Raw genomic sequence first — 16,215 nt, forward strand, 5'->3', positions numbered from 1 at the left:
ACATGACTTTCACTCAGGTTGATCTAACAAACTTTTGATACTCTGAATTGGACATCCCCATGGAAAAATATCCTGCAAACTTTGTATCAATAATTAAATTTTCCTCTGATGAAATGGAGACATTGGTCACTGTCCATCTAAACATGGCAAGACTCATTCTTGTCAAACAAGGTGACAACAATTTTCCTTATATTTTGCTGCTGTTTGCTCTTTTGGATATATTTGAAGTGATTAGACCTTGGATCCTCAACCAGGAATTGAAACCATAGTCTAAATGTTTCTGCAAACTTCTTTCCGTTGTTCTCTGGATTTGCATTCAGAAGTCATCAGTCAAATTCCTCGCCATCTTGGGTCAAGTCCAGTTCAACCTTGATAACCCATGAAATATTCATTATCACTTTGACATGTTTTAGTTATGGAATATTATTTGATTTGATTTTCCTAACTACACTTTAAAAAGATGAAAAAGAAAAATGGAGCAAAAAAAAAGTGGGGGGGACTGGATTGTTATAAAAACAAAATACTAAATAGAATTCTCCCCTCTTATTTGGCACCTGTAGCAGAGGTAGCATCTCTCTTGTTTTCTCTTATCATCAATGAAAACCACACTAGCCTTATTACTGTCTGCTTCCTTTCACATTAACCCTTTCGTTACTGTATTTATGTTGAGATGCTCTGTCTGTATTTCTTTCAATTAATTTTAAATATAACAAAGAATTTAGTAAAATAACTTGGTTATCATTAAGCTAGTGTTAGGAACATAAACTGTGACTAAGGTTTGGTGGAAGATTTTAATTCAAAACTTATGAAAACAAGACATTTGTACTCAGAGCCAGAGCCGGTTTCAGCTGGTTTGGTAACAAAAGGGTTAACCAAGTCTTCGACATCTACAATGATAGAACTTCTCTAAACAGTTGTAATTTATTTCCAGCTTGAAGAAGTTATGAATAAAATTGTTAATAGTTGAATAAAAGTTATATTAACTATGATCTATTTCTGTCGTTTATTCCATGACCTATAAATTAACCAACATGCAGCCTTATTGACTTACTAAACCTCAACATCCTAATAACACAAATATCATTTATACCTTCAATTCAGCTATTACATTTGATGCAACCCAATTAATAAGTTTAATTTACTCATTACATATGTGAAGTAACGATCTTCTGGTCATCTCACAATTTGTGATGGCTTATACCAAAGTAGAAGTTTTAGAATCCTTTATTCATGATCCCTTTTATGCAAATGGCTTCAGTTTAGTGGCACATATTCTTTAAGACATGCAAATTCTCACATGTATCATATTTTTGCATCTTAGAAGGTGTTTGGGTTTAGCACCAGGCTGGACAACGCCATTGTAATGTTCCAGCCTTCTTTAGAAGTCACATAAATGAAACTCTCTATTTTAGTTGAAGGAATACAAATGTAAGTAGTAGACATAGCTGAACAGCATATTCTGTCTTTCTTGGCTATTTGGATGGCATGAGTTGAGAAAGAGCAGGGAGAAAGAGAGGCATAGGAAAGAGAGAGAGAGAGAGAGAGAGAGAGAGAGAGAGAGAGACAGAGACAGAGAGAAAGAAAGAGCTAGATGTATGAACAATGTGAAGTTGCTGACAGGAAGTGCATCTGGGTGTAGAAAATCTACCTCAGCAAATTTCATCTGTCCCATGTAAGCATGGAAAAGTAAATATTAAAACAATGGACTATATATATATACTAGGTATGGATGATGAGTTCAGTAAAAATTTAGATTCAGATGAATATGGTACTTAAGTTGAAGAACCAGAATTTAGTATCCATAAAATTTCAAAATAGGGTGATAAAAATCAAAATAAGCAATAGTTGCAACTATGATGTTGGTAAAACATGTTCTTTGTCTATCTTCTCAACCTCTTGGTGATTGTGGGTAAAATTATACTAATGTGTCCTTCTAATTTAATTAAATTCTATATCTTTGTGCAGCTGAAGATTGCTCTACGTTTTAAATTGATGTAATAAAATGATTGCATTGTCCTATTAAATGGAGTCGCATGAAACAATCGTACTATCTGGATATCCCTTTTGTAATAAAAAAAATGTATGCACATATACGCAGCGCTAAGCGTGTGGCAAGCTTTCTACGGCCGGATGCCCTTCCTGACACCAACCCCCACCTGTTGCCAAGCGAGGTAGTTTTTCCCTCTCTCTCTTTGAGAGAGGCACAAGCACCTACACGTACATGTACACACACGGCAGTAACTTCCGCCTGCCGAATTCAATCACAAAGCTCCGGTCAGCTCGGGGCTATAGTGGAAGACACCTACCCAAAGTGCCACGCAGTGGGACTGAACCCGAAACCATGTAGCTAGGAAGCAAGCTCCCTAACCATACAGCCATGCCCGCGCCTACGATTTGGAGGGACAATTAAGTATATTTAAATGCACGCGCCATGACAGCTTATTGGCTGACAAGATACGTGAAATATAAATTATGAATGTATATACACAATTATGAGCATAAACGCGTATGAATAAATATGCATACGCGTATAAATAAATATACACACTTGTGTCTAAATGTATTCGTGTATATTCACACACACGTGTGTGTGTGTATAAATATACACACACACGTGTGTGTATATATATATATATATATATATTCACACACGTGTATGTGTGTATATATATATACACCTATACAAAATAAGAAAATGGAGGAATAATTTCCTTTCAATCATCAACTTACAGATAATACCAATTCATATAATTTATCAATTGGTATTATCTGTAAGTTGATGATTGAAAGGAATCTATTCCTCCATTTTCTTATTTTGTATTATGAATTTGAGGTAAAACATTTTACCTTCGCCCATCTAATACAATAAATGAACTAATTGCATTGCAATCGTAAGCATTTATGAATTTGCCTTTTGGGTACTTCACTGGCAGTATATTGGATAACTGATATCCCATAGTGATATGTATATATATATATCTATATATATATATATATATATATACACACACACACACACACATATATATATATATATATATATATATATATATATCCCATAGTGATATGTATATATATATATATCTATATATGTATATATTATATAATTAGGGCTTGATATTATAATTCATTTCTCTCTGTCATACTGCCTTGGTTCTCGCGGTAATTTTACCCTCAATTGTTGATATTATATATGTATATATATATATATAATATATATATATATATATATATATATATACACACACACACACACACACACACACACACACACACACACACACATATATATATATATATATATATATATATATATATATATATATATACATATATACACACACACACACATATACTATTTATCAGAAGCAACAGAAACCAAGGACTGAGTGTTTCGTGCAGTTCTGGAACAAATTATAAAAACAATTACCATGTCATGTAGGTAATTCATGTTTTTCAAATAATTTCCCTGATATGTCGTTCAGTGTATAAATACATAAACAAACACGGGAAATTTTTATGGAATATGCTCACAAAACATACATTCCTAGATGAAATGGTTGTCTATCTTTATTGTTGTAGAAGAAGGAAGGTAAAACAAAAATGCAACAATTTTGCACGCACGCACTCGTATCTCGTATATACATGTACATACACATAAATATGAGTGCGTGCGCGCACAGGCATATAATTATCTTTTACTTGTTACAGTCATTAGGCTGTGGCCACCCTGGGACACTGCCTTATATGTATACTAGCAGTATCGCCTGGCGTTGCTCGGGTTTGTAAGGGAAATAACTATATAAGCATTTTTAGAGAGTTATAGCCAAAATATAGCAAAAAAATGATGGTAATTCTTTTAAAAAATCGTTGACTCATTGTAGACATTTTTAGAGAGTTACTTCCCTTATATAATAGCGAAAAATGCATTAAAATGGAAAAAAATTATGGTAAATTTTTTTTTAAATCGTAGACTCATCGTAGACGCGCGCTAATACCCAGAAGGGCTCGATATGAATTACGACTATAAGATACCCGAATTTGGTTAAACTGCACCGCAAAATGTGGGAGTAGTTAGGAATCTAAATCGTAGGAGACAGACATACAACTTCACTTTTATATATAAAGATATAACGTCCTGTAACTAATTATTTATATATGTATTAGTTACAAGACGTTTTGATAATTGATACAGTGTAAAAATGATATAACTGTGGACTCATGTCTATGCCACTACAGGTGGAACTTCAAAGTTACTGTCAATGACATTAATTATGTGTGTGTATGTGACCGTGTACGTATGTGCATGTGTATCTGCTGGAGTTGGCGTAAAATGAGAGGGAATATGATAGAAGGAAACACAAAGCGATAGAGGACACCGACTCATTTTCCGTATATGCAAGGCTTTAACCAGCTTTAGGCAGTCGCAGTAATTTGTACTAAATTTGTGTCCTAGAAAAAATTTATTGACTCTTCAATGTCGTTTAAGTCTAAGAGGCTTTTGTGTTGGAATTCATCGCTAGCTTTCTGATAAATTTGAATTTTTTCAGGGTATAAATTTTGTACTTCCGCACCAATTGTCTTAAGTTAGCGATGCAAATTCAGTATTATGCACACACACACGCCACAAAAAGAGTAAAGAAAACGATATATTTCAACATGTTGATATAAAAGGCAAATAACGAATCACGATATAAATAACCCATGAAGTTATTGTCGTCATGGGTCCGAGCCATTTGAATTAATGTTGTAAATGAGGAATTTTGATCACTAATTTTCGCTATTTAAACGGTAGTATTATTAATCTAGTACTTTTAAAACATATATGTACATTTTAGGTGGTTCCGCGGGTAAAATATTCACTGTGGTGGTAGGTATTATAATAAACTATTGTGAACAAAAGGGCTTGATACTATGATAAAATACACATCAGGGATCTTTTCGGTTTGAACGGCAGTTTTTAAAAATAATTACCACGTAACTAAACACTTTTGAACTTTGTATACTGGTAAAATGTGTTTATAAAACATCTTTTTCTATTGGCTTTCTTGAGGAAATTCTATTGTTTGTAAGATATATATATATTTTTTTTCAATTTCTGCAATTTCAACCAATCAATGACGTCTATTGAGGTGAAAACATTCTGTGCCGTATGAATATGTCCCTCGTTTAAGAAACAGATTGGGTTTATTTACATTTGTGAAGAAAAAAAAGATACCCTTCTCCCCACCCCTAACCCTAACCCTAAAACAGATTGAAATGCAATAGATCGATACTAGGGTCATAATTATGGGTGACAATTTCATATGACATCGCTAGAAAAAACTGCCGTTCAAACCGAAAAGATCCAAATACACGTTTTCTGATGTGCATTTTATTATTGCATTAAGTTAGGAAAACTTTAAAGTGATTCTTGTACAGAATCATGGCTCATCTGACGGTTTCGCTTGAATTTCTCTTGAATTCGACTTTTTTAAAATTTTTGATTGTTTAGTAATTGTTTCGGCATAATAATAGGATCTTTGGTCAAAGTGAAAAGATCCTAATAATGATCATGAAATTATTGTATACAGTGCTCAGGTGCACCACAAAGCAGTTGTTGCTCTACTCCGTGTTTGTTACATCGCAACATTCTGAAAAAGGAATTTTTGTAAATGAAACTGTGCAGAAATACGTGGTTTCATGGATGTAAATTACGATTCTGCTGATTTCCTCTACAAAATCGTGACAACTGCGATCCGTCTGAGAAATGAACCCCGCGATGTGGGGTGACCAGTGCAGCGAGTGTCAACGCCTTTGCAATGATATTCGCAAGGAGTGACTGAACACGCCATTTGGTCTGGAGTGTATAACGTATGACACAACTTTTGTATGTATTACGGTGTCAAAATTAGATACTACATTACCCCCGTAAAAATGTCATTTAAAGCAAGTAAAATAATTATCAAAATAAACGGTAACTTTTGCACATATACAATAAAAAAAATAAATAGTAACTTTTGCACATATGCAATAAAAAAATGTATGCACATATACGCAGCGCTATGCGTGTGGCAAGTTTCTACGGCCGGATGCCCTTCCTGACGCCAACCCCCACCTGTTGCCAAGCGAGGTAGTTTTTCCCTCTCTCTCTTTGGGAGAGGCACAAGCACCTACACGTACATGTACACACACGGCAGTAACTTCCACCTACCGAATTCAATCACAAAGCTCCGGTCAGCTCGGGGCTATAGTGAAAGACACCTACCCAAAGTGCCACGTAGTGGGACTGAACCCGAAACCATGTAGCTAGAAAGCAAGCTCCCTAACCACACAGCCATGCCCACGCCTACGATTTGGAGGGACAATTAAGTATATTTAAATGCACGCGCCATGATAGCTTATTGGCTAACTATATACGTGAAATATAAATTATGAATGTATAAGCATAAACGCGTATAAATAAATATACATAATACATACTTGTGTCTAAATGTATTCGTGTGTACACGAATATATATATATATGTATATATATATATATATATATATACATGTGCATGTGTGTGTATATATATATATATATAATATATGTATGTATGTATATATATATATACACACCTATATATGTATGTATGTATGTATGTATATATATATATATATATTTACACTTACATATATATATATATATATATATATATATATATATATATATATGCAATATATATATAGATATACATTTATAAATACATTTTTTTTTTTTCATTAATCAGCTGCTACGAAAATTAGGCTACTGATATTGTCGATTAGTTAGTGAAATGTTATCACTTAGTTTCTGCTATCTTATCGGTAATGTCTTTATGAACATTCTAATGTAATTGTATTTTTGTTAAATGTCCACACATTTCCTCATTTATTACATCTAACTACACACGAAATAGCGCAGAAAAAATACAACACAGTAAGTTGTATACATATATACCTCTACTCTTGATTATCTTTAGGTTGATCAGATTGAATGTTTTACACACTTGGTACGATAGGAAAACTTTGAAGTAGTTTACAAAGCTGTGAAGTAACTTACTTTTGTCGTTATATACCTCTACTCTTGATTAGTATCTGGTTCATTAATTATGTTTTTGGCATACTAAACAAGTGTGTCTTCCACTCCACCGACATTGTTTCCTCATAACTTAAAACAAAAATGGATATATTTTTAAATGAAATCTTCTACAAAGACCTTTCAAATGGTGTTAAGATTCCGATTTATAAAAACAAAAGTCGGAAGTGGCAGGCATACTAGTTGTAGATATGTCGTAGTTTCAAACATTAAAAAAAATATATATATATATAACATATAAAAGCAATGCTGTTTAATAAGTTCTTTGTACTATTACGAACTCGTTACTTTTATATTTTGCAATTATTTTTACTACTGTTTCCTTACATTTACCCATTTCTGTTCCTGAAACAAACACTTCTCAAATTTCAGTCTTTCAGCTCGGGTAGAGAGATAATAATTAGGGAGGTGTACTTGCCAGGCAAGGGTGTTGATCTGAGAATGCGTGTTGAACCTAAAACGATTGCTTCAAATGTTAGCAATCAGGTCGCAGTTTCGAGCAACGAATAATTAGTAGTATCTAATTTTGACACCGTAATACATACAATAAATGTTTAAATGAAGTTAAAACACTGTGTTTCTATCCCACCTCGCCATCGTGAAGATATAACTATAAACTTAACGATTTTTCTCTTTTCTGTTTGTTATCCCAGCAATATTTAATTGTAAGTTTTAAAATATTAGCTTATGTAATAGTTGCCTCTTCCTCGTAGTTAATTAACAACCTTGTTAATTACACAAACCGTTTAATTCAAAAACTTGCTACATATCCAAAAGTGCCCCACTGTCACGTGTGCGTACAATTTAACGAATATGTGAAAATTAAATAATTTAAAAACAATTTATTAATACAAAAATACTATTTATGATTCTGATTAGGTATACTACATTATCTCAGCACCTGAGCTCTCTATACAACAATTTCTTTCACCTATTTTTTTTCTGGTGAAGTTCAAAATAAGCTCCCTTCATAACCTTTTTCTCGAAAATTCTCTCAAGAGTTTCAGAACAAGTACCCTCCCATTTTGTATTTTCGATTTCGAAAATTTCGAAATTTTTCTAATTTAAGCATCAAAGCTTAAGCTTCAACAAAAATAAAACTTGTAAAATTTCACTTTGTTCATCTTTTGTTCTCCCCTCTCATGTATATCGAGATACACAACCAGCCGATTACTTAATTTTCTATTTCGTTTTCCTCGAGAATTTTCTGATTTGTTTATAAATTTTAAAAAAATTTGCAGGTTCAAATTATTAATCACACACCTCCAATAAAATTCCATTAAATATCTTCACCCTTCTTGTTATAAAAAGCAGTGTGTATGTATACACGTGTTATATTTATCGTCCTTAATAGAAATGGTTGTGACAGGGTCATTTCAAATGTTGGCAAACATTCAAATGAGCTTTTTGAAATGTATATTTAATCTGTTAGGAAGAATCACAGGTGTTTACACGCGTGAAGAAACATTTACACAGTTTTAGAAAGTTTTTATTAACCCATGACTACAAAATACTGTTTATATATAGTTAGGGTAGTTTAAAAATTTGAATTAGATCGGTATACATTCGCCACCACTAGCCGTCATTATTTTATAATGATGGAAGATTTAGCAGTTTTACGAAAAGGCAGAGCTTAAAAATTGAATTTGTGATTTTTGTTTGTTTGTTTCCACATTCGTATTTTTCGTTATTTATTTATTTTATTTTGAAGCCACGGAATTCTGGTGGATGTACACCATTTAACCGGCCGTGTTTGGGAGTTTCTTGGGATTTCTGTTTCAATATGGAAGACTGATTCTGTAGTAATAAAATCAAAATTTCGTTTTTTTTTTTTTTTATTTGCCCCTCCCTCTACCTTTCATTTTAAAACTTTTTCGACTATTTTTATTGGAAGTTCAGACTTTACGATTCTACAAAATGTATGTTTTCAAAATTTCAAAATAATTTTCTAAGTCGAAAATTATAAAAAAAAAAGGGAGTTACAGATAATTTCGCGCTTTCATGCGACAAACTCTGGGTTTCGTAATATCTGTATGTGTACGTCAGGACAATGATATTGCAAATTTTATTTTACATATAAATTATGAAAGTTTTTTTTCGTTTTGTTTGTAAAGGCGAAGAATGAAACAGCTTGCATTATTTAGCAGAAGCATATATTATATACTATATAGAAAAGCTACACAGAAACATGTTACAAGTTTTATTTTACATATTTTAAAAATCATTGGAGATAAATTTATGCAATATGTTGTTGAAAAACCATCTGTGTAGATACAAAACTTAATCAGTGTCGGACTATTTCAGCTCGCTGCTTGATTCATATTAATATTTAAGCTGGCTCCTAATTCGCCCCTTGGAAGATTCCACGCTGTTTGTACAAATTCCACAAAATAACGAAAATGGCTAATCGTTCTTTCCAAGCAACAACTCAATATTTACATTCTAAGAGGACGTTACTGGGCCAGAAGAGGCAGGCACGATACAGGTGGTGGAAGTAGGAGAGATGGGTGAATTAAGAGTGGAGGTGGCATGAAACCAGCCACCTCCAAGCAGCAGAGCAATTGTAGTAGCTGTAGAAAAAAAAAAAAAAAAAGTATATCTTTGGTCTAGAGGTTGGTGAATGACTTCATGCCAATCAGTTCCTTTGGTGGGGAGAGAGGTATGATCTACAATGTATGTGTAGTGGCAACACAGTCTCCGATGTAGGGACAGTACTCAATTGTGGGGTCTCACTTGAGATATGTAAAAGGGTAGTAATGTTTAGAGGCAAAGGTATTTTTTAGGCTCTGCAAAAGGCCAGTCTCTGCTATGTTGAGGGTGTGTTCATTTGGAAAGATTTTCATTGATGGCAGTGAAAGCACTTGTAGAAATACTGGGGCTCCTACTTTAATGCTTTTCATGTTTAGCAGTGAGTGGAATATAGTATTGTTTTATTTATGTGTTGTAATTTTAAAAAGATTTTTGTGAAGAAGACTGAGTAAATGTCCATCAATGAGAATGAAAACCACTTGCCAATTTATTCTGATGATGGCTCCATAACTCAGGGAGGTCAGTGACTTCAAGTACCTCAGGCCTTATGTTGTTCACAGTAAGAAAGGCTTCCTGACACACTAAAGACAATCCTATGTTACATGTAACAAGCTTCAAAACATCTGGCAATCGAGCATTTCAAAGTCAACAATGTTGGCCTTCTCTCTGGGCATTTGTAGAGAGTATTCTTTTCTCTGGAGTTGAAACGAGGATTGTGAAGGAGCAGCTTCAAGACTGCCTTGATGGTACATATGCCAAGCTTTTTATTGCTCAGAGCATCTTATTGCATGACCTTCAGACCAATGAGAAGGTTTATGGATACATTCTACTCAGCTCTAGTATTATTTAATGTAGAGTAGGCTTTGTTTGCCACTGCTATTGTGCTGATCACTTGACCATATCAGATGTTATTTGTATGGTTCTGCACGATTATAAAGGATGAAAGCCATTCAACTGTATTGTTGCTGTTGGCAGAGACATGCAGTATGAAACTGAAAGCCTACAAAAGCTAACGTGGGACAGAATTTTGATGTGACAGCCATTTGAAGTGTTTTTGTATTATAGAAAGATGTGACTGGTAAAACTCTTGGATAATTCTTTTGATATTTCTGCTTATGGAGTCAGTGCAGTTATAATGTAAGATAAGGCTAACTCTTTAACCCTTTAGCATTTAAACCAGCCATATCCGGCCAAAAGTATTCTGCCTGTTTTATGGTCAAACTGGCCAGATCTGGTCTCTCACACCAACCCTACAATATCGTTTTAAAAATTAACAGTTACCTCATCAAAATTTCATAGCTACAAGATAATGCATGATTAGTTCAAAACAATGTGGATTAAAAAGCATTAATTTTGGCACAATAATGCGAACACTAAAGGGTTAAGGAGAATGGTATGGAATAAATGCTGTTACTGGTGATGGCATATAGGTTGTTAATGTATATGGGAGAAGGGAAGAAAACCAAACTATGGAGAACATATAATTTTGGTAGTGTTGGTCAGAGAGAACTCCAATCATGCATGCTATTGTTGCACTGATCCAGATAAGATGAGATACTGATAAATCTCTCAATTTTGCATGCTATACATGAATGTTTGCATCAGATTTTTTGAGGGCAAGGACTCATAGACAAGTAATGTAGACGAGTAGATGTCTGGTGAATTTGGTTTTGCAGAAACCATACTGGTGGTAATTTAAGAGGATGAGATAATTAACATTTTGGAGAATGTGGCTGTTAATGATTGTCTCCTTCATCATTGAGATATTGCAAGTAGCTATTACAACAATATTTGCTAGGGTCAGGAAAGGTACTCTTCTTAAAGAGGAACATACTGTAACATGGGTTCCAAAGATCTAGATGGGTCCCGAAAGAAGAGATTGAAGAGTTTGGTGAGGATAAGAGTTCACTTTTGGGCACATAGTTTGGAGGAGGTGTCAAGGCAGTGGTCTGTTACTTTGATGCGAGGTACTTCCACCCTTGGTATGTATGTCATGTAGTGAGCCTCATAGGATAGAAAGGGATAGTTTAGAAGATATATTCCAGTGTGTACAGCATGGTGTTGGATGCTATGTGGACAGCAAATATGCAGGCTTTCTCTACGAGAATTACTTATAGAACCTTCATAGGTGAGATGTGGAGGGATATAAAGAGAATTCTGCCAAGTTAATAGAAATACTTTTTGGTCAAGGATTAAAAGTTTTGGTTGGAGAGAGCCTATAGGGTGTGTGATGCATGGAAGCAAGAAAGTTCTGCTGTGTTGTGTGCATATGGGTGATGCTTGTGTGTGACATTTCAAAAAGTAGAAAACTAATGACACATGCATAGGAGGGTGTGTGTGTGTGTGATGAGAGTAAGAAAAGTAAAAAGTATCATTAATGTACAGGAGGAAGAGTTTTTGTGTATGTCAGATTTGATGAAATGTAAGTTTGAGTGAGAGATCAAATAGCACTGTGTGATAGAGCAGGAAATTTCCATTCTAAGAGAAATGGAATCAATAAGCATGCAACTTTAGATATTCTGATGTCAGAGTTGACCAATTGTTGATGTGAAAGGCAACTGTATTGCTCAAAATAAGGGCAGCCATTTGTGTATTAGAGAGTGTTAGGTTTGGCTCTACAGAAACTGTACATGTGGTCACTGAACTTAAGAGCTTAACCTTTTAGCATTTAAACCAGCCATATCTATCTCAGATATTATACCAGTTTTATGTTCAAACTGGCCAGATCTGGTCTTTCACACCTACCCCACAATGTCATGGTAAAAATAATCCCATCATTGAAATCTTGAAGCTATGAGATAATGCATGATTAATTCATATAAGCATTACTTTTGTCATCGTAATTTGAATCCTAGAGGATTAAGGTAATAAAATTAGGTGGATTTACAACTGTTGCCATTAATCAGTTGAGAGAAAGGATGAACTTAGTAAGGGCCAGAGATGAGCAACAGAGCAGATTGTATCATGACAAGTCAAAGTTTGTGTAATCTAACAAGTTCTTTGTATTTGGTGTATCTGGTAGTGAGACACTGGCCTTGGTGTGTTTACATTCCCATAACTTAGTGGTTTAGCAAAGAAACTAATAGAATATGTGCTAGGTTTAAAAAATAACTCCTGTGGTTGAATTGTCCGACTAAAACCCTACAAGGTGGTGCTCCAGCATAGCTGCAGTCAAATGACCAAAATAAATACACACATATAAACTCATACACACAATGGGCTTCCACTCAGTTTCTTGCTATCAGATTCACTCAAAGGCATTGGTTGGCCCAGGGCTGCTGTAGGGGACACTTGCCCAAGTGTCACAATCTTATTGACATGTAAGGTAGATTGATAAAGAATTGAATTAAACCAAAAGGCAGGATGCCTTGAATCGTTATTTACTACAAGAATGTGTGATTTTACTGGGTGTCTGTAGCCAATGATGAAGTTAAAGTTAGGCTTGAGCTCTCTATCATCATCATCATTTAGTGTCCATTATCTATGCTGGCATGGGTTGGACAGTTTGACTGGCACTGGTAAGCTGGAGTGCTATACCAGACTTTTGGTTTGGTGTCTATGGCTGGATTCTTTCTTCATGCCAGCTACTCTAAGAGTGTAGTGAGTGCCTTTTGTGTACTGCTGGCATGGATGCCTTTTGTGTATATATTCACATTCCATTGCTCTTTATAATTTTATACTTTTCTATTATTTCAGGGAATCTCTCGCGAATGGTCATGGAATGAAAAGAGGTTAGATGTGGTTGGAGGATGATTTCATCAAAAAGACATGTGACATCAATGGTATAATCTTGAAGTAACTTCCAAAATTATTAAGAAAAGATTTACGTTTATAGTTTCTGACTGGCAGACAACACTATGGAGGAAACCGCATGTAAGAGTGAGGTTCCTAATGAAACAGACACTCATAAGAAAGATTTATCTCCTAAGATGCAGATTGAGGCAGTGAAGAAATCACACACTTGCGATGTGTGCTTCAAGCTCTTCAATGACATTGAAAGTTTGACAAATCACAAATATATCCACATAGATAAAAAGCCGTACAAGTGTGACACCTGTGATAAAACATTCTCACGGAAAACTAAATTAACTCTCCATGAACTTACACATGTGAGTGAAAGCCCAAGCTATTGTGATGTCTGTGGCAAAACATTCTTGTCATTAGACAGTTTATGTAATCATAAATGTATCTCGCCAGAGATTAAGGTGTACCATTGTGATATCTGTGGTAAGAAATTTTCTAAAAGTAAGATGTTAGCTAGCCATAAGTGCACTCACACCGATGAGAAACCATACGAATGTGATATCTGTGGTAAGGTGTTCTCTAAACTTGTGAGTTTAAATTATCACAAACATATTCACTCAGGAGAGAAACCATTCAAATGTGATAGCTGTAGTAGTGCATTTTCTCGGAAAGAATACTTGAAACGTCACAGGCGTATTCATACTGGGGAAAAGCCATATGAATGTGACATCTGTGGTAAATCATTCTCTGGTAGTGCAAATCTAACTTGTCATAAGCGCAAACATACAGGTGAAAAACCATACGAGTGTAATATCTGTGGTAAAACATTCTCGACAACTGGAAATTTATCTTGCCATAAACGTATTCATTCGGATAAGAAGCCATACAAGTGTGATATCTGTGGTAAAGCATTCTCTCAAAGTGGACACTTAACTAATCATCAAACTGTTCACACAGGTGAGAAACCATTCAGCTGTGATTTCTGCGGTAAAACATTTTCAATTACTGGAGATTTAACTCGTCACAGACGCATTCACACTGTTGAGAGACCTTTCCCGTGTGATGTCTGTGATAAAAAGTTCACAACCAATGAACATTTAGCTTCTCATAAACTTATTCACTCAGAGAAATCTCATGAGTGTGATGTCTGTAGTAAGATATTCTCAAGGAAAAGATATTTAATTAGGCACAAACGTATCCACAATAAGAAGAAACCTTACAACTGTGATATCTGTGGTAAATCATTCCCTATCCATGCAGATTTTGCTATTCACAAGCATGTTCACACTGGTCAGAAATTGCACAAGTGTGATATCTGTAATAAAGTATTTGCGCAGAAGAGGTATTTACTTAGGCACAGACGTACTCATAAAGGTGAGGAGTCTTACCAAAGTAATGATGTCTCTGGTGAAAAATTAACTGAAACTGAAAATTCAACACCTCTTAATAAAGATACTCCCACAGACAACTCAAACCAGTGTGATGTCTGTGGTAAAGTATTTGCACTGAAGAGATATTTAATTAGGCACAAACACATTCACACAAAGGATTACCATTGTGACATATGTGGTAAAACATTCTCTCGAAATTACTATTTGGTGCTTCATAAACGTACTCACAATGGAGAAAAACCATATTCTTGTGATATTTGTGGTAAGACATTCTCTACAAGTAACATTTTAACAGAGCATAAATGTATTCACGCAAATGAACAACCATACCAAAATGATGTCTATTGTAACCAATTCTCACATAACAATACTATAGATACCCACCATCAGAAAAGTAAAGAATTCTTTAGTGCACCACAAAGCCTGGAAGCTCCCATGCCTCCCAAACTGCAGCAGAGTCATTTGGTTCCTTGCCAAGAGAATTCATGGAATCCTCCACCTCACCAATATACAACACACCCGCTGTAAAAACTTCTACATTTGTTGTGTGTATCATTTCAAGTTCTACACTGACCTCAACAAATCTCCTTCATGATGCCTCCTATTTCACCACCACAAATACAACCGTTTTAAAAAGAAACACTTGTGCAGATGAATCCAGCCATCATTCTTGAAATTTCTCCATGTAGCAACATCCATGTTCAAACTAAACACCTCACATCGGGATTCATGAAAGCATCATTAACCCTTTCGTTACCAACCTGGCTGCAACCGGCTCTGGCTCTGTTGTACAAATGTTTTGTTTTCATAAGTTTTGAATTAAAATCTTCTACCAAACCTTAGTCACAATTTGTATTCCTATGATGAGCTGAATGATAACTAAGTTATTTTACTAAATTTTTTGTTATATTTAAAGTAATTGAAAGAAACACAGAGCATCTCAAAATAAATACAGTAATGAAAGGGTTAACAGGAAATATACTGCAACATGGTGTCTTTTATCAGCACAAAGAAATAAATCAGTAAAAGTCTTGAACTTCATCTTCACTGATCTTGACCAACAGACAACTGGAAGCCTTAAAGTCCCCCAAAAATACAAGGCATCTCAGTTTTGAGTGATTTCTCATGGCAATCTCTTGCACTAAAATACTTCACCTAATTTACTGCCTGGATCTGCAGCCTACTGTGGGCATAAAGATACTTGGAGTGAGACCCAACTAATTTCTAAAAATCACTGGTTCACAGCCTCTTCATTTAGATTTAATGACAATAAGTATCCAGAATTAATCATCAAGTGGTGTAGATATGACAAAAAATGCAAACTCAGATTTGCATAGTCATGAGGACACAATATAAACTCTAAAAATGCTTGACCTGAAGTCATTTCAGAAGGTGACCAAATGTATTTTTGAGGGAATGAACTTTGCTCTGTAGCGTGTGCATAATTTTTTCT

The 16,215-nt window shown here is 34.7% G+C and overlaps 1 protein-coding gene across 1 annotated transcript; it reads left to right on the plus strand.

Moving 5' to 3' along the window:
- The first annotated feature begins 6,804 nt into the window (after positions 1 to 6,804).
- Positions 6,805 to 15,604, plus strand: LOC115214022 (zinc finger protein 883-like). The gene is made up of 2 exons (XM_029783044.2): positions 6,805 to 6,939; positions 13,324 to 15,604. Exon 2 carries the CDS (start codon positions 13,485 to 13,487, stop codon positions 15,288 to 15,290), a length of 1,806 nt encoding a protein of 601 aa, XP_029638904.1. The 5' UTR covers positions 6,805 to 6,939; positions 13,324 to 13,484; the 3' UTR covers positions 15,291 to 15,604.
- The last annotated feature ends 611 nt before the right edge of the window (positions 15,605 to 16,215 follow it).

This window comes from Octopus sinensis, linkage group LG7 (assembly GCF_006345805.1).
Source record: "Octopus sinensis linkage group LG7, ASM634580v1, whole genome shotgun sequence".
Taxonomy (NCBI): domain Eukaryota; kingdom Metazoa; phylum Mollusca; class Cephalopoda; order Octopoda; family Octopodidae; genus Octopus; species Octopus sinensis.